General features: G+C 48.1%; 1 protein-coding gene across 1 annotated transcript in view; it reads right to left on the bottom strand.

The window, feature by feature from the left end:
* Positions 1-20,358, bottom strand: part of SYT6 (synaptotagmin 6) — a 37,445-nt gene that overhangs the window by 12,624 nt on the left and 4,463 nt on the right. Inside the window, exons 2-3 of the mRNA XM_063356597.1 lie at positions 4,945-5,281; positions 2,554-3,112 (exon numbers count right to left, since the gene is read on the bottom strand). Coding sequence (XP_063212667.1) covers positions 2,554-3,112; positions 4,945-5,281 — 896 coding nt within the window. The remainder of the gene's footprint in view (positions 1-2,553; positions 3,113-4,944; positions 5,282-20,358) is intronic.

Genomic DNA, 20,358 nt, shown 5'->3' on the forward strand with positions numbered 1-20,358 from the left:
TAACATAAATTGTTCTTCGACCTCATTGTATTAGGTCAAGAAATTTTTCTTTGCAACCATAAATACAGGAGAGTAAAACGTGTCCTGTGGGTACATTATTTTCTTGCAAATTATAGACATTGGGACATTTCCAAAATTCATATCAATACCTCTTAGGAAATAATGGAAGCTCTGAATCAATAACCTTTGCAGACTTGAAACCAAAAATGTTTCACTGATTCACAAGCTGTACAATCATTAATTAAATAGTTGAGTGCTAGCTATTTGAATAGCTTATATCATTGCTTAAGTGCGTTCCTATCTTCTTACCCACACGATTGATCTAATGTATTATTAGTCACCCAGAGCTTTCCTTGGGTATTATGAAAACTGTATTTACCCTTCTCATTTTTGATTAAACAGAAATGTCCTTGGGTGTGTTACGACTGGCTGAGATGTACCAATATTGGCCTATTCCCAAAGAATGCCCAGAGAGAATGAGGGGATGGAGCCAAATGCGGCACTCAACGTTTCTGTGGGAGCTCTGCAAGGCTGCTACACAATGTGTCTTGGGCATGATGCTGGCTCCGCTCCTCTCACAACTTCTTTGGAGGCTTTTACCTCCACAGCCCTTCTGTTGGTGTCTCTCCACCTGATTTCAGTTGGGGTTTTGTTTGGGTTTTTTTTTTTTTGGGGGGGGGGGCATGTCTTCCCATTAAATTAGTTTACTTAGCTAGAAAAACATCCACTATTTCTTGCAGAACCATTCCAGCAAAACACAGAATGTACACAGGTTAAAACTCCATAACCTTCTCCTGCAGCTTTGTGTTTTATGTGCTTTGCCTTTAGTGAGACCAAGTGTTACCCCTTCCAAATTTCGCTCCTGCCCACAGGTCTTTTCCCTCTGCACTCTTCGGGCTTACCACACTCTCTGAATGCTGATCACACCGCGAGGAAAGGGAGACTCCCTGCCACCACACCAGTGACTTCAGCCCAGGGCTGAACGCCGCGGCACAGCGCAGCCAGCCTGGCAGAGCTGACAGCAAGCTGGGTCTGCGGCAGAGCAGATCCAAGAGGCATCCGCACGTGTGCTGCACCTTGTTCCTCTCCTGGCAACCCTTTGCCAGGCAAAGAGCTGTGCCTGATGCCTATTTGCCTCTTTGCCAGAGTTTTTCCTTTCATTGCCATCCATTAATCATAACAGACGTAGCTGTTTGTGCGTTGAAAGCCAGGAGCTGTAAACACCCTGCTAACTGATGCCACTGACTTTCCTTGTGGTTAACGCTTTGTCTATCTCCCCCCGCGCTTGCAGGTGAGATGCTCAAAAGGCAGCAGAGCCGCAGCTCCCAGCACGCTCCCAGCAATGCCCCGGGGTGCTGGCAGCCGACACGTACACCTCAGCGTCCTTAGACGGGCGGTACTGCCGCAGAAGCACAACGGCCGCTCTCTGCACCCTGCCAGGGCAGCTGCTGGCCCGAGAGCTGCCCACCAGGGCCAAGATGCTGCACGCAGAGCGTATTCCCCGCGGTGCCCGGGCACTGAGCTCCCGCACCGAGTCCCAGCTGCGGCACAACAGACAACAGCAGGGCATGCAGAGCGGCACACGCGTGTTGGACCTCACAGCTCTCTTAGAAAGTTATGAACACACTGCGGCTTTCAGCCACAGCGTGAGGACATCTCGGATTCCAGTTTCAGAAACAACAACATGAAATGACAAAGATGACGACTGACCTGGTGTCCAACTGCAAAGCAGTTCAATCATTTGTTTGCCCTCAGAACCAGCCAGGCCCTCCTGGGAGGACAGTGGAGGAGCAGACACTATTAGGTAGAGGTTAATGTCATTGCCTCTGCACTCAGCGATCAATGTGAGAAGGTGTCTTCTCCTGCCAGCTCCCTGTAACACTGAAAGTGGCTGGGACTTTTCCTTCTCTGATGCTTGGATTCACTTGCAGAGGGAATTCAACAGCACTGCTTAAAAACCCACATCAAGCTCTGGAAGAGTTGCCAGCAACACACCAGACAATGCTCTCAGTACAAGTACAGTAAAGCCCAGTACCACTGATGCGTTAGTAGTGGCTCTCCAGAGCTCTTTCTTACTGTTACCATATGCACGTGGCAGGCAACCAGAACCTGAGACCCTTCATGTGTCAATGGGAGACCAGACAGGGAACGTGCTGAACCCCGCAGTTGTTTTTAGCAAACCCGGTATGAGTGAGACTCTCTGTGGGTGAGATAACGGCACCTCACTACGGAAGGGGATGAAATTCCAGTATACCAGATTCTGGTAAAGCCAACAGGCTTCGGAGTACAACAGCCTTCGCCACCCCTGCATGCGACGCCTGTAGCTCCCCAGGGCTAACGATACACCCACAGGGAGGCAATAAATCCACCAACTGGCAGCTGTGCAGGACTTACCCCTTTAGGCAGCCCAGCCAAAAAGAGAATCCCAACCCATCGTACCCTGGAGCCACACACCACACACTCCGTACCTGTCCTCCACACGCACAGGTACCACGCACCACACCGCGGCACCGCGCTGCAGGGCAGGGATGACCCTCCAAAGCAGATACTCACCGTCGTCGCGTACTGAATGTCCTTCCAGATGGAAGTCTCCCGGGAAAGGTCTGAGGCCTCAAACAGGTTCTCCAAGATAACTTCTCCTATCATGTCATGTCTGGAGAACCTGTCAAAGTCAAAGACACTCAGGTGGAGCTTCCTGCTCGCCAGCTCCTCGTGAGGCACAGGGAAGTGGAAGGACTCATCAAAGGTGGGATTCAGAGTCTTCCTGTGGACTCGTGTCTGGAACTTGCGCTTTCTGTCGGGCAGGAGGTAGATCTTCACATAGGGATCTGAGCTGCCGCAGAAATCTTTGGCTGGCAAGTCAAAAGCCCTGAGAATTCGGACAGTCAGTGTCTCATTCTCGTAGTCGTACTTGAGAGTGAAGTTAATTTTCCCACAGGTCTTTGCTGCCTCTTTTTTTGGGTCCTCAGAGTCAACAGATTTTTGCTTATAGAGTTCGGGCTTAATGCGACCGATGCTGGTCGGCTGCTCAGCCACAGCTGGTGGGTCCATACCGTAGTCCATGCTGGATACATGCATTTGCCGAGGAAGGTGCCTTTTGAAGGAGATGTGCCTGCAGGAGGAACACACAGGGCCGTATGGTTTTCCAAGGGCATTTCTCTCCTTTTTCTCACCTGGACTACTAACGCTAGGGGAGCAGGGAGAGCACAAGAACGAGTGCAATAGGTGCTGCTGACCTCTGTACAGAAACCACATACGTTATGGAAATGAACACTGAAGGGAACACCTCCAGTGGTCAAAGGAACTGATCCAGCAAAACTCCTAACTTTTGGAGTATTTGCAGCAAGCTGCATTTTTTCGCTCACTACACAAGTAACAGCTAAATATATGAGACCCAACAACTCCCTAACCAAGCCATAGACAAACCAGTGTGGCGACTCTTGCCCACCCTCAGTCTTTACAATTCCAAGATACTGGCACTAAATTTCCCTCAGGCAAAAAAAAACCACAACAAAACACTTTTAAAGCAAGAGAACTACGACTGGCTCAGAAAGTTAGGTTTTGGTCTGGGTATTGCTGCTTCCAAACTTCTCCAACAGCCTCGCATCAGAAACTGTAAGATAATTCTCGACAGGGCCAAATGCACAGGCTCATCTGGAAGCTGTCTCTTGCCTTGAGCTCCCCTTCAGTACAAGGGAAACCGTGTGTAAGCAAAGCTTTATCTAAGCAAAGCATAAAAGCTTTCTGTGGACTCATGGCATTATTTCAGATTATCTGGTGTTTACAAGAGCAGTATATGGAGTTATTTAACCACAGTAAGAGCTTGTACGGCCAGAGCATTAGCTTTCGGTGGTACGTGGTGCTTGGAGACCTCACTTCTCCTTGCCAGGTTGCTCAAAGGCATTCTGGGCTGGGCTGTGAGTCAGAGATCCCAAACTGCTGAGGCTGTTCCCCAGCGTCCCCAGGTCTGGCTGCCTGCCTGCGGCTCATGCTGGGCTCCATCGCTTGAGAAAGTGCGTTTGAAACCTTCCCACATACAACCAAGTCCCACTTTATTTGTCCTGGTTCAGACAGGCTGAGCTTTTGTTTTCTCCTCCCCTGGAAAAGTGTAATAAAAGCAGAATGAACGTGCGCGTAACAGACAGGCAATCAGCTGTCCAAAAAGAGTATGTGGCACCGTATTGATTTTAATGACATCTTCTTCAAATAGAAAGCTGTGGTCGGTGCCTTAATAATTCTGCAATACTGCAGCCAATTCCTGAGCAATGCTTGTTTTCGCAGTCGCATTCTCGCACACGTCGTAGGCACGGCCAACAAAGCGAGCAGAAGTGCTGGGGCTCAGCCAGGACCCCGCATCGCACTTTCCTGTCCTAGTTTCACGGCCTTCTGTGTCAAGGAAGGGTACCGTATTTCTCAGTATTCTTGCCGAGAAGGTGTTCCAAGGTTCATACAGCCTTATCCCGATTTACGGAGTGTGATGTTGACATCTCTGATCCTGGCTGAGACAAGCACTGGGCGCAGCTGGTTCTAAGCTTGTGCAGTGAGCAATATGTCAGTTCTGCTTATCTAATTGTTTCTGCTATGAGCCACAACAACAAGAGAGAGAAAAAAGGTCTAATTCTGTCTGACAGCATACCATCATCGATACTTCAGCCTGCCTCTCATGTTGGAACAAAATTAAAGTGGCCAAAGCACACTGACGGCTTGACACAATGAGGTCAAGTCACAGTAATGGGGCTTGAATCCTTGATTTTTTTTAAAGGGCCCACGGTAAGCCAGTCTTAACACATTAATTGGCTAATGACCAATCTTTAGAAAGTAATCAAGCGTGTAGGTGGGGGTGCTTTCTTTAGCCTCCTTGAACATATCCAAAGCTCAGGCTCCATGAAAGGCACCTCCCCACTGCCCCAGCGCAGCATCCCCGCGGCACCGCGTCCCGCTCACCTGGTGGAAGACGCGGGCTCCGTCGTCTGCCGTTGGATCCGTGTGCGCCGCATGATGTGGTCTTTCATGGACATCTGGACCTCTGCCGGGATGTCCGGCGATGTGTGGCTGATCTTCACCGCTGCCTCCAGGAAACTTATGGCACCTGCGTCCTTGAGCTTGTCTGCCATGTTCTCCTTATTGCAGTCTGCCTCGCTTGGCAAGACGGCCAGGTTAGAAGAAATGGCCTTGTTCCTCCAGGGAACCCAGCACAGCTTCCAAAAGAGAAACAGAAAAACTGCCACCAGGGCCAGGCCACACACAATAACTATCACTGCAAGGAGGCTGACGGAGAGCTCTACAGGGAAGAGAAGGCAACAGCGACAGGGAGAGGGGAGGAAAGGGAAAGGAGAAAAGAGAAGAAAGATGGTGAGAAAGCCATAAGTAAAGGGAAGGAATGGTCCAAACTGACTTATATCACAACTAATGGAGACCTCTCAGCAAGCTCTCCGAGAGTCAAACTGAAGGGAGCATCCCCTGACAGATTTGGGACCGATCCTGCCCCAGACACGTCTGGGGAGAAATGGGCGTCTCCAGATGGCCAGACACATGAAGTTCTATACCATGATGGTTAGATTGGCTATGAAATATCATTCTTGGTTTGTTTTGTGGCATTGGCAAACTGCTGAGCCTGAAACCAAGAAGAATTGCAGAACAGAATGATAGAAACCAGCCCCACTGCTGTAGCGTCAGAAACTGCCCTTTTCCTTCATACCACAGGTGTTCAGACACTATGTTAAAAAAAAAATAAATGTCTCTACCATGATCCTGGAAGCAGACTGCTGTTGCGCTATCAATGCTCACATCTCGTCCAGATGTGCTCATAGAGAATAAAAAGTAAATACCAATACAACAAAAAAAAATAAAATCACAAGCTGCTGTTGCAGTGGAACCAAACAGAGAAGGAAGCTGCACAGAAAGTGTTACACGTTCTTCCTTATTCTCAATAGCACAGAAGCTGTCTATGTTCCTTGGCTCTCTGAGTCACTTTTACCTCATACGTTATGTATTTCAGCATTTCAGTCTTTTTCTGGAGCAGAAAGAGCTTCCATACCTATGGCTGAAGAATCAGGAAAAAAGGAAGATATACATAGAAACATACATACGATCTAGGCTGTGACATGATTCACAGCACTTCAAAAACAGAAAACACTGGCTATTTTTAGTTCCTTTCTTACAGTGTATTAATTCCCAGATTCCCACCCAAACCAAAATTCCAGCCAGTCCCTGAGGATGAAGGCAGGTTTCGCACTGGCGTTACATCTGCCGCGTGGGGACTGCGGGCGGTTCTGTCACAGATTGCCACGAGGTCGAGGACAATTCCTTGGTTGCCCGCTGTGTTATTTGTAGTGGCCAGTAAAGCTATACTCCCTAAATTACCTAAGTGCAAGTCAGGACAGAAAGACAGGCAAAAAACCATCAAACACTCCAGAAGTTTGTACAGAATAACCATTACCTCTCACTCGCCTCTGTCTATGCGTGCGCTTGGAGCAGAAACATTTCGCGTGGATGTGAAACAGAAAGCAGGTACTTAATTCCCTACCTGAGGCATGTGCGTTTCTGAACTGGCTCTTAGTGAGTACCACAAGCCTCCTGTACCGTTAAGCGAGGGCAGGCAGGACCGGGTGTAGCTGCGAGCCCGCCGTGGGTGGAAGGGGATCAGCCGCTGTGGCTGCTCTCCCCTGCGGCGCGGGGCCGGTTCCCAGGCCGGAGCCGAGCCCTTCTCCCGGAGTGGAGCCGGGATGGGACGGGGGTGTGGGACAGGACCCTGCGCCCGCAGCCGAGAGCTGGCACTGCACAGGGGACGCGTCAGCACCCCGGGAAGGGTCCTGGATCCGTTCCCCCTCCGCGGGGTCTGCCCGGCCTCCCCCGGCACAGCCGCCCTGTTCGGCATTGGTTAATGCTGGAGTCCGCGGCCGCAGGTACAAACGTTTCCGTTTTGTCCATGTGAGCTCACAGCACCTCTTCAGATCATCTCTAAATGTACTTAAGGCAAACAACTTCTCACCTCCAGGAGCTCTAAGAATCGCTAGAGTCACTCAAAAACTGCATCTCCCACAAAATCCACCCTTACCAGGCAGTTTAGCTCTTAGAAGATAAGCTGGGAAACTCACATCTGCGCTTCATCGTAGCTGCTATAAATGTGATCCCTGACATAAGCTTTACCTTAAATAGAAGCCATAAGAAGATCTTCTGTTTCCTTTGGTCATATAGTTTAGTTTTGTACAGCTATAATAAGACATTTAATGTATAAGGCTGAGAAAATCTATGAAATATGAGGAAAGACTAAATTTTTATCTTGACAAAATAGCTGAAATGAAAAATTGTTTTTTAAAAAGTAATTAAAAAACCCAACTACCATTGATGAACCATAACAGGAAAGTATTCAGGAACCCATTTATGTCATCAAATTTTGCTAACATGCTCTCTGGGAATACAACAGCTACCATATATTTAGGATTTTTCACATCAGTTCTTGTAAGTGAAATCTCAAGGAAGCATCAGACACAAAATGCGACATCTACACGGGAACAAGGCAGTTCCTACTGAACACCTGGGAAACCATCTGTTGTTCCTGATATCCCAGAGGAAATGCACTGTTTTTCCACAAAATTACCTAGCCTAGCAAATTCACTAAGAGCCTGAGGGGAAGCTTCCTGACTGCCCACAGGTCCTTTGACTTGAAAGGAAGGGCTGGAAGCTGCCAGCAGGTGCAGATGGAAAGAATAAATGCCATCCAGAAGTTTTTGCAACTTTTCCTCTCCCTCACCAGCCTTCTGTACAGGTCAGACTGCACCATTTATTTTCTGCTGTAACTCCAAGGTGGAAATACAGATCACTACTGGGGTGAATAAATAGGTCCCATCTTATTCAATAATAAATAGGATTGTACAAGTCAGCAGTGGGGCTTCCTTAGAGATTTGGCTAAATGCATTCTCACCAAAGCAGAGGGCGCAGAGGTACCACTTTCCTATACTGTAAGTCTTGGAATTGTGCCCAGGAAATTCAGTGTCAAGCAGTTTCATAAGAAAATTTAAGAACCTGGACTTTTTGCAAATATGTCTGTGTTGCTACAAAGCAAATAGTTGGAGTGTAGAATCGACCACTGCTGGGAGCTGTTATGTGACAGAAAAGTTTCTGTTAAGATACTTCTGCCCATTCCAAAAATTTACATAGCGTGCATGACTCTGCTAGCACACCAGACTCATTAACGGGAAACATCAGAAATAATCAGTTATCCCTTCTGAAAACCTGTTGCCAGCTTGAGAAAGATCTTAGTTCGTGTCACTTCTTGCTGAGCTGGTATTCATAATGTATTTGACGGAATTCACAGATACTTTTATGCATCACCTCCTACTCTTTCCTCTGACAGCTCACATAAAACACAAGTAGAAGGGATCAGGATTTTACAGACATTTTTTAAGCATCTGCCTGGGAAGAATATTGGTTTCTCTGAAGATGACATTGAATTCCCCAAGACTTTTTCATGACTTATTAAACTTAAATATCAGTTGGACAGAGTTGACCTTAATTGATTTAATGAGCTTTCTCTTAAGAACTTGAAAATACCAGTTACTTTTGAAAAAATACCCAGCATTCAAAACGTTATGCTTTAAATGTCCTTTAACTTACAAGAAACTGTAAAAACAAGATAATTCCTTATCTCACAGAAAATGCCCCAGGCCCAGAGGTTACTTGGATATTCCTGGTATGGCAGGAGGTAAGGCTTGTTCCCCAAAAGGCTTCTCCAGAGACAGAACAGACCAAAAGGACAGGTCATCCCGGGCTGAGAGGGACATGCCTGTGTCCAGCTGTAAGGAACGGCTCCGGATCAGGAACGGTTCAGCCTCTGCTTTACCAAACGCTTCCCGCGCCGCAGCCCCCTCACCGGAGCCCCCGCACCGCTCTCGAGGGACGGAGGCAAATTACCGCTCTGAAAAATGTCCCATCTGAGGAAAAATGCAACAAGAACTATGTTTCTATTCTATTCTCCTCTAAAAAAATAACAGTGAGTTATCTGTAGCTTTGTTCTCATCAGTGCGTAGGGCCGTACAAGTGCGGAATGGCTTCAGCCATTCCTCACCCGGTTCTTATCTAACTTGGTGCCGGAACCTCGTCCTAGCCCAGCACCCTCCAGAGACACGGGAGAAATTGCCATGTTGGAAAACGGATTTTATTACAACTTGTAACTGAAAAGATAAAGCTTAAAAGGAGGAGGTGGCAAATACAAATTAACATGGCTGTTTTCCAGTCTCACCCCAGGGAGTGAGAGCCCCTTCCCAGAGGAACCCTCATCTGGAAACTGCTTTTGGCTACAGAGCAGCAATGACGAAGCTCTTGCATGACTAACGAGGAGGGAGGGGAGAACAAGCAGCAGGAAAGACATGGACATGAGCATTTACTTGCACGAGTTGATATGCTTGGGAAAAGGCACCAAGCTGTTATTTACCCAGTGGAACAGAGACGGCTCCTCCAGGGATGGTCTGCCTCACTTATGACCGTCTTGCTGAGGTAGAGGTTTAGCGTGGTATGTAAAGCAAAAGAGAAATTGTGAATTTGTGACCTTTGTGTTTCTGTGTGCACCCAAACTCCTCACAGGACAGAGACTTTGTCCCAGTCCCTACAGACACAAAGCACTATTACCTCTCACTGCAATGCCCCAGAAGCGACCGTCAACAGCCACCACCAGCAGTCCTGGTCTTTTGCTGCAAAGCAGAGACTTTCACCGAAAGCATTTCCACTCCAGGAGAACTGGGGAAAGGCCCCTCTCGGCCAAGAATGAGCTTTGGTGAGTTGTGCCACAGACTCCCCATCAGAGCAGCTGATGGAAAGAAACAGAGGTTTCTAACCCAGAGAGCGATTTGCTGCTAGGACAGACACGAGCACGTCCATGGGGAGGCCCACGTGGATCATGGTCTTTCCTCCGCTTTCCTCCGGTACAGGAGAAAGCAAGTCGTACCTGAGTGGCTAATGATAAATGATCATTTATCACCATCTACGCAGTAGGAGGTACCATTAAACGTCAAAACTGAGTCAATGGAGACGCTGATCTCCCACTCCTGCAGCCTGGAATAAGGGAAAATAATGAATCAAAGCCTTCAGAAACGGCACAAACGGCTTAGACAGCTTGTTACAAACACAACACTGCGCTTTTGTTTTCTCGTATCAGGAACAGTTATGTACCTCCAAAGGAAAGGGGCATGAGGGCGGCAGGAAGCTGCTGGGTGACGGTCAGGAGCTGTGGTAGAAGATGAGATGGCCCAGGGCAGGACAAAGGGACCGCGGAGCAATTTAAAACCGTAAAGCCAAAGGCAAATTTAGGAAAGGGGGATAATTTCTTGGCTAGTCCAGCCCCTCTCTGGCCCCGTCCCCCTGCCCTCGGGAAGCAGCTCATCAGTACAGCCATACATTTTGTTACATCTTGGATGGGAACTAATTAGGAGAATATGGTGGAACTATACTTCAGCTTTATACCCCTGATGACTTCATAATACCCAAACTGAGTTGCCGAAGGGGATAATTAGCAAAGTCCAAACAGAAAACGATTAATAATGTGACAAAGCCATGATTACAACAGTCTATTAACTGCAAGACAATACTGGTCTAATTATGGCAACATTGACTTTTATTACTGTGAAGTAGCTTGCACTGTCATTAAAGAGATTCATGGATAACTCTGAGTTTAATCTGAAGAGTTATATTTAATATCTTGAAGATGTAATTTAGCTTTCCTTCCACCCACTCCCCACAGAGAAAACAAAATACATTTGATGGCTCTCTCGGCACTCCAGCATCTATTAGTCATTCCAGCTACCTGTTGGATTCAAACAAAGTCTGAATATCACCAGTGGAAGTTCAAGGAGGGACTGAAAAAATTAAATGCTGTAGGCTGAGGTGCAGCGTGGGGCCAGCATGCGTCCTGGCGGCCAACTGCTTTTCCAGTGTAATATATCGACCACTGCTCATATATATTTCCAGGCTTCTCTGTCCATTTTTGCTACACTTTTCTATCGCAACAGTGCTTGTGAGAACATATTGTTCTATTTCTGCAGGGCTTTGTAGGGATCATGCATTCAAATGATGGATTACTACGAGAGTTATTGCTAGAGGAGAAGGCAGGCAGCTCTGGGCCTACGAAAGACCACGTGAGGCACCCACCAACAGCTGATCTAATTTCCTCTCAATTGAGAAGCATCAGCAATGTGAGTCTGATTAGCTGAGGGCTGGAAATTGGGCATGTGAAACTGTGGCGAACCTCAGATGCCTGGGGCGGGGGCGGAGGGGAGCACAGGACAACAGCGGTGGAATGGAAGAGGTTTCCATTAAATCCTAGCTATAGACATGTTTATTTAGCAACACCGGTCGGCATTGTTTTACAGAGGAAGGAGCAGGGACTGGATGGAACAGAAACCGAATGTTAAACCGACGCAGCAGCACGGCATCAAGCGGCACCACAGCCGAAACCAAAACACAAACCGAGCAGAGGAGGGGCACGGGGCTCAGAACAAACCCTGCGAGGCTCCAAGGAGCGCAGCAGCTCGCAGAGCACTGTGCCACAGGAATTTTGAAAAGGAAACTGGCTGTCTTGTAAATCCCGAAATGCTGCAGCCAAGAGAGCAGCTGCAGTGCAGCAGCGTGCAGCTCTCAGCCGGCTCCTCACGCCCTCCCCAAGCATGCCACGGCCACGGGAACAGGAACAGAGCAAATAATAAAGATCCGATTGTCCCTGTCACCCAACACAGCTTCAGTTCTTGTCTCAGAAAGCAGCTCTGTTTAACAGAGGCCGCAGCTAAGGGGGAACCGGGGTCTGCAGAGCACAGGGCTGTGAGAGGGAAGCGCTGCAAGCCTGCTGACTGCCTCCCTTCGCTGGGACGGTGTCCAGCGTGCCAGTGCTCTGCTGATGTCTTCACTGTCACATCTTCAAGCCTACTCGCTGCCGTTTGGTTGTCATTTGCAACTTCAGCAACACTTCTCTTCTTGATTTACTGGCAGCTATGAGCTATAGGAACACGTCCTGAAATATTGTTGAGCTAGACAAGTCATTAGCAGCTGTCACTTCAAAGTCTCACTGCAGTCAATTTGCTTTTCACGAGCAGCCTAAGAGCACAGGAGCTGGATGTGTTGTGAAGCACTGCAGAGGGGCTGCTGCTCAAACAAGATCACAGAGGTGTGGGTTGTTAGTGAGGGGAAAATATTTCATCAAGTTCTCAGCAGATGTTAAAGGACCGGGTCAGAAAACAATTATGGCTTGAGCAGAGCTTCCGTCGTCCCTCAGACGTTATCTCATGCTGTGGGTGGCAATAAGGGTTGCAGAGCAGACCCCACGTCGCAGCAAGGCAGGCAGCAGGCCAGAGCACTGGGGATATCGATCACCTGCAGCTCCATGCCCGTGTTCCCAGACCCTCCACGCTGCCTCTATGCAGGAGGACCCGAGCAGTAGCAGCAAGCGTCGGCTGCACCTACGGCTCTACCTGCACCTACCGACACCCTGCTCAGACCAACGGGAGCCTGGCCCCTTGTCAGCTGTCCTTGCAGGGGGACAGGGAGCGTCACCCTGCCAAGGACACTGCCGCATCCTGAGAGTATCTGGGAGAAGAAAATGAAGTCACGGAAATAGTTGGTCCCATGACTGATCCAGAAAGAAACAAATCAGGGTGGTTTTGTCTCTGGGTCGTGTAAGGGTCACTGACTATTCCCCTCAGCTGCCCAGTGCAGCACCATGTTAAGAAATACCCGCAGAGACCCTGAGAGACTCCGACACCATGCGCACTCCCCTGGCGCTGGCATGCTTTACAGAGTTTCTCCAGGTGAAGGCAAGCAGCGCTTCCAGCTGCTTTTTGCTGTGGAGAGTGCCCAAATCTTGTTTTGTTACTCTATGTCAACCACAAGTAATTCCACTAAAGACAGTACAATGGAAGTGAACTGAAAATAACGTGAAAGCAGGGGGAGTTTTACACGAAGAGCACTTTCGCAGTCAGTTCATCATATGTAGCTCAATGGCAAACTCCCCTCAAGCCAGCAGAGGGGTGGAAACCCTCATGAGATGAACACTGCAGATGTTCTGCGAGGAAACATTCGTGGAGTCTCTGAAACGCCCCCTTGAAAGCTCTGCAAACTCAGCCTTCCTCCCACGTGAAGCTAGAAGGAGATTTATCCTGTGCATGTGGTTCCTCAGCCCTTGGACACCGAGTCCCACACTATCAGCTCCCACCAGCTTCCCCCTGCCAGCACGGGCTCCACAGGAGCTCAGACAGAGCCGCCTCGTCTCCTGTGCGCACCCAGCTACGTAACGGATTATAGGAAGAGAGAGACATGAAGGCTCAACTGGCTATGCCAAAGTTTCAGTTAGATAGAAAAAAACTTCTTAAAAATTAATTTGCTGCTACCACAGGGTTCCTGCCCTGCAAGAGCTTATTGGAATGCAAACTATAAGCTTCAAAGGCAAGGATGAATCAGAAGCTATTTTGAGAGTAATTATATAAGATTATAAAATTCAAACCATCTCGTTATTGCACGTTAAGTATGAAGACAACCTGCTTCATAAGGAGACCTTGCAGGGATCCAGTGTTTCAAGCAACTGTGATCTACGGTCCAAGTGCAAACAGCAACCTCGTAACTCCAGTCCAGACAAAACTTCCTTCATTAAGCAATGCCAGGGATTTTTTCACCGTTTACTGTAATTCTTTAAGGGATGCGGTTCTATAGCTGGGAGAATAGCTAGAACATGAGACATGGACAACTTAATGCAAAGTTTTGTTCCTTTAACAGTTGTGTCATTTGTTGTCCTAGAAACCAGCTATCAGCTTGTTAGCAACTGTACTTGCGAATTCCCAAATTTCATAAACTCCAGTTCAAATTATAATTAAGGAGAAAACATATAATAATAAATTAGCACATGGAATAAATTACTGTTCCAGCAACTCTGGACACAAGGAGCAGCCCGGGTGTGGGAAACCTGACTCGGTTTCCCCGTGCTGCGATGGAGACTGTGGCAGCTCATTGCCGCATGATGACGGGGTCCTGGGACACCCCCTGAGCAGTTACCTGCACCGTGCACTGCCTGCAAGAAGAAGAGAGAGTTGTTTTCATTTTTGCTTGCATATCCAGGCTACAGCTGAAGCTCCTGCTATGTCTTGGCTCGGAGGAAGCCGGCACGCAGGTGGGAGGGCTGCGAGCGGCTCCTGGGGACGGCAACGTGTCTGCTGTCCCCGTCCTTGCTGCGCCCGGCACCCGGTCCCTCGGGAGGGACCTTCACACCTGATGGCCTAAGAGAGCTGATTAGGCAAGTGCATTAAACAGAGAAAAGGTGGGGAAAACAGAGGCTATCATACCCTTTACTGCCTGGAGTTTTTCAGTTTATGGCTTGGTACTTTTATCACTGGTGGAACAGCCAGTAAATGCTCGGATGCAGGAGAGGGAGGCGTACCAGACCCCCAGGCTGAGTTTAAAAAAGCAGAAGAAAATCTGAACAGAGTAATTCAGAGGGAAACACCAAAGGTGATTTTCAAATGCAGAGTCAACAAAGATGTACTTTACACACATGTATGTATATATAATAATAAAAAGAAAAAAAATAAACACATACATATGAAAAAGTGTAATACACCAAACAAAGGAATGAAATGTCAGAGGAGACCTCGGTAGCCTGGACCTTGTGCTTTGCTCACTGAAACAGAATGGAGAAAGATTTAAAGGCTGCACAGGAGAAGCCTCCACCATATCAGGCTCTGGACAGCCAAAACACAACCATGAAATACCTCGCAACCTTAACAGGAGCTAATCGAAACCTCTGCTAAGCAGTAATGCCAAATACGAGTGACAGAGGGATTGCCACAGGAACTGCTGAATTGCTGTGGTAAGATACACTCAGTTCTCTGTTCATTTAGACTGTGGCTACCACAATGGCAAGCAAGTTGAAAAAGTCCTAAGTAGCCCGCAATGAGCCATGGCTCAGCCCGGGTTAACGGGCAGCACAGGCTGTGAGGCTGCGTTTGCCCACTGGCCACTGCAGGTCAGACACTCCTGCGCCTGCATCCTTTTGCTGGTTTACACGCTAAAGGAGGCAGGACAAAAAAAAAAGTTCTTTCCAGCCACAGGACTTTTTGGATATGGGACCATCTTCTATGGAGGAAATAAAATCAGGCTTTCGAGCTTAGAAAAAGACATCCCGTTCCTTTCCCTCAGTCACCTTCCTTCAGATCGGCAGTGATGGGTAGCTCAGTGAAAGCCCACATAAGCCACACGTCTTTAAAAACCCAGATCAGATCATGGCTGAAATGGATTAGAAACAGAAAAGAAATCTCAAATCTGTCTGGGTGGGAAGATCCTGCCAAAAGGTATTAAAACACCAAGGTCAGTACTGGAGACAGGGCTGACATGCCACCTATTGCCCTGGCTGCGGGGCTTTTGGAAACGACAGGCACAGCGTCACACTTGCTGTGCAGCCCAAGTCACGGGAACATCTGGGACAGATGTCACAGAGGGGCCCCCAACGTGCCCTTGCCCTGGGCTCCCTGGCTGGGACCTGGAGATGAAACTCCCTTCTTCTACCGCCGCTTTGCCCACTAGCGACTACGGGCTGCGTACACGGTGCTGAGAGGCCCATATCAACACCCAGAGAAATAAGTACCACACATTAAAATGGCCGTGCCCCAGCAGAACAGCTGGACTGGAGGAGACTGATCAAAGTTTTCTGAAGACCAAATATTCCGGGGATATTGACCTGACGATTCTGACTTTCCCTCCAGGCTGCATCAAAGGCACATTTGTTTCTCAAACTTTTGTTTGCATGTGCGACCAGAAGGGGAAATTTGAGCTGTCAGCAATGCAGCATTTCTGTTACCAAAAGTGACAAAAAAAAGAAAAAAAAATGTTCCAAACCAAAGGAAACATTCCCCAGTGATTTATGTCGCTTTGTGTCTTAATCAGCTGTTCTCTAGAGTGTTATAAATGAGATAGTAAGAGTTGTCATTGCTTTATGCCTAACTGATGACAATCTAATGAACTATTATAAGCCACACTGCATATAATTATAGTACATAGTTGTGCGCTAACCCCATGACATTTTATCACAATATGTTGTAGCAACATCTGTAAACGACTCAGCAGCGCTGAGCACACGTGGTGCCCTGGGCTGAGGTTAAATGAGTGACACCGAGCGTCGTCCTCCTCCCACGATGTGACCCCGTGCAGACAGGACCTGAGCTGAGCACAGAAGGTGTGCCGGGGACGCCTTGCTGAGGCTGCTCGATATGGGGGGAGGTCTCTGCCCAGACCTGCCGGAGCTGAGCAGAGCCCAGCAGAGAGCAAAACACCATAATACGGACGCTTCTGGGATGTAGAAATACAATTGCATTTCAAGGTGCAATGCAAACAGAAGGTTTACACTGTCACTCTCTCTCCCTTAAGACCTTAAAATTTCCCTTCAAAAACTTGGTCAAAGCCAAAGACTGTTGTGAGACCCCAGAAGGGCCAGGGTCAGCAGCGCCTCAGCGTCCAGGCTCACTGTGCCAGAGCTGCCGTCTCTCTGCACTTCACTTTCTACAGGGAGATTCAGTTTCGGGGAAATGCTTCCCTGCGGCTCTCTCTCTGACTCCGTTTCGGTTCAAAAAAACCCTAAAATCAGCCTGCCCCGAAAAGACCTCAGGATAAACCTTGACTGGGAGCAGAACCGGGGTCTCTTCCCACCCCACCCTGCAGCCTCCTAAGCGCTGATCCTCATCCCACGGGTCCGGGCATCTCCAGCCCTGTGGTCCAGGGTCAGGCAAGAGGACACAGGCTGAGAACCCCAAAAAGCAGAGCTCAGCCAGGGGAGGGCAGAAGCCCCGAGTTGGGACAAGGCAGCCCAGAAAGCTTTCCAGAGGCTCTCCTTGGGCTGAGCGCTCCCCTCGCCCTCGGGACACGGAGCCTCTCCAGCACAAGGGACCTCCTTGAATCCATGAAAGCATGATGGAAGAGCTTCATTGCCTGGACCTGCCCCACAGCAAACCAAAACCAAGAGATCGGGATTCATCCAGAACTCCCCTGGCTCCCGATGCTGCAAAGAGTGGGTGATACACAGATGCGTGTCCTCAGGAGGTCAGGTTGCCAATTAAAGCCATCTAAACCCAGTATGACCATGAAAGCCCGTGTCATGCCCTCTCTCTCTCTCTCTCTCAACGTGTCATGCTGATAATACCTGGCACACAACAGACAGTCTGGTCTGCACAGCAGAACGGCACAGGTCTGTGAGAAGCGGTGCAGGACGCAGAGCAGCCGGGCAGGGTCCCCAGCCACCCGCCTGCACACCCCGAGGTACCGAGACCCCGCGCTGCCACCCGGGGATGCAGCAGTTATGAAAAAAGCATTTCTTTGTTCAGGCTCCACTGAATGATCAGGGAACTTCCTCCCTGAACCGCTCTGCTCCTGTCATTAGCCGCTGCTGCTGCTTCCATTAGCTTGTAACAAAGACAGAGATCTTTAACCCCTAAAACGTACTATGCAACAGTCACGCGTGCAGGCTGGACTGCCCAATCCTGCAGATTTATTAAACGGATTCTGAGATTCTTTTTTCCCTTTTCCAACGACTCATAACACTCCGTGCCGCGCCGCTCAGAATCCTTTTAGCACGAAGGTTTTGAGCCAAGACCAGATGCAGAACTGAGCTCAAATAACTCTGAGCAAATGCACGCAGACGTCCAAGAGATGAAGTGCCGCGTATGGAAAGAACGCGATGAAGGAGGTGCTCGCCATACTCACCTAACACTGTGTTGTTACAGGAGCACAGGCGCTTCTTTGCAGCAGTTACGAACAGGCATAGAAAATCAGAGTAATACTTACATTACCAGAGACACTGCTGTGCTAGAATTTCTGGGCAATTATTATTCCATGGAACCAAATGCTCCAGGACTGTATGTCTTAATGATGGCTTTGAAAGGGCTTGCATGAACTGAGCTTCTGGCATCCTGCCTTTAGCCTTCGCTGTGATGTTGTCAAACACCAACCTGCTACAGCATAACAAACTGGACTAAATATAAAGGCAGCCTTAATTAGCATCTGCAGTTTCACTGTGTACAAGACACCCTGCAGGATAACTTTCTTTTTGCCATAGACATAGAAAATATACAGTTCATGTACAGTCACTCGAAATGTCCCTTCTCTGTCCCTCTAGGATGCCATTTTGCAACGTACAAGTATAATTAAAGACAATGCATGGCAGAGAGACAAATCACATCCCTCCAAACAACTGCCAGCGCAAGTGACTGTTATGCTAGTGAGTCCACTGGATTGAAACAATAAGGGCTGTTACAGATAAGCTTCCTGATTTTACAATATACAGATAGGAAGGAAAAATATATACTATCATCTTTGAAAAGAAAGCTAGAAAAAGGTGCCTAACTAACACGAGATGGAAACCTGGGGTCCTAGGGAAGACTATGCAATTGTACTTCGAAACATGAGCAGTAAGAAGAAACAGGTAAGAAAAAAAGGACAGTTGAAACTACAGTTAAATGCAAATTTGTATCAGATATAAGATCTCGTTAGGGTTCTGCTCTTATCCCTGAAGAACGAATGCACACATGTGAGACTGTGTGACTTAGTGAATGCATGGTACGTGCAGCAGGCTGTGCACATCACACTGGCGTGACTTCAGCAAAGCAAAGATGTCCAGCAACAAACACCTGCAAACACAGAAATACCAGCTTCTCGGAGTCCTCCCGCAAAACAATGGAGAAGATGAGAGTCAGGCTATGCCCTGATTTGAACTAGCTGAAAGCACATGCTCGGTTTCAGTGAAAACGTAGGGAGAATACTGAAAGCAGAAGAAAATGTTTCAACCGCAAAGACAGAAACTGCTGAAGCAAAATGTTTGTTAAGGAAAAGAGGCTCCATAGTATGGAAAAAGGCAAAAAATTAACAAAGTAACTTCAGAAATGTGGACTTACCAAAGAGGTATCTGCTCCTCGGCTCGGTCCCTGGTCACTGTCCTCAGCCAGCTCACACACGCAATTAACACCAGCAGCAATCTGGCTGCCTGTTTCTATGGAGTTTTAGATGCTGGTCCCTGACTATGCATGAGGCTACTGCAGCTGCACTGGAATAGGCTCCAAGGTCCGCAAAAAAACCCACAAACACGAGCAGCCTCCCTGTACTGCTTCAGGAATGAATCAACCAACAGCAATTAGGCAGATGCAAACCTGCTTCTACGCAGAGCGGTACTTACAGAGCCCCGGAACACACGCACTCCACAGCTCCAAAGGTGCATTTTATTTACCGGGACCGTCACAGTGCATAGCCAGAGGCAGCCGAAGAGTCGTAGATCCACACAGTTAATAGACAGACACGTGTTCATAGACAAGCTATATAATCCATTTTTCCTAGATTTATGCTGCTGCTTTTAACCTTATTTTAATATGGTTTTGCAAACCTTCCTCTGGTAGCAAGGTTTGAACCTGATACCTTCAGGATCAGAGAACAAACCTGTTTTACTTGAGCTAAAGAGCAAATCTGCTGCGTGAAGCCCTTTTGCTGCTGGTGGACCAGACGCTCGCAGAGAAAGGCACGATCTATTTTGCGAGTACATCACTGCGGGGTAAGAAGGAGCTTTGCCCGTGGGTGCTACTCCTCACGTGCCTGGCCTCTGGAAGCACAAGCTTCAGTGAAAGCCTGGGTGGCTTTAAACATGTTTACTGTTATATTTACTTAAAATACTCTTTAACAGCGGTTCAGAAAAGTCTGCTGTTACAGCTGGTAAGCAAATCCGAGGCTTCTCCGTATTTCATAGGCAGTGGCTGTAGGCATCCCGTATCGGTGAATGGGCATGCCATCAGTTTTCCCATTAGTCAAACTATCCTACCAAGGGGTAATTTTTTTTCCAAGAAAAATACTCCAGTAGCAATTTCTCCATATAAAAGTGATCTTTCTGCATCAACATTCCTGCAATGAAAAAAAACCCCTATTGCACAGAAATTCGCCCCTTTTTCTGCCTGCAGCAAGAACACTTACGTACTTGTGGGTTTAACATTTTAATAGTATTTGCGAAGTGCCAGGAGGGTGTTCAGCGCTGTACAAGATGTACTGCCTGCATCATGAAGTTTAAAAAGAACAGTTCACACAAAGGGCAAAACGCTAAATGTGCTCTGAATTACTGTGGGATTAGAGCACAGAAGGACAGCTGACAAAGCGTGCTAGGAAACAGAAATTATCGTAACATCTCCTCTGGTTTTGCATTTTCCCCAGCTGTCTGGGTTTTTTTCCCTTTCACTTCAGGTTTCGTACCCTGCACCAGGAGAGCAGATGAGCATTTTATTGGGGTGAATCAGTGCCTATGGAAGGGTTTGAGGAGGGCACACGCACTGTGCCGAGATCAACAGGGACTGCTGCGCACGCAATCCT

Source organism: Chroicocephalus ridibundus, chromosome 20 (genome assembly GCF_963924245.1).
Source record: "Chroicocephalus ridibundus chromosome 20, bChrRid1.1, whole genome shotgun sequence".
In the NCBI taxonomy this organism is placed as follows: Eukaryota; Metazoa; Chordata; class Aves; order Charadriiformes; family Laridae; genus Chroicocephalus; species Chroicocephalus ridibundus.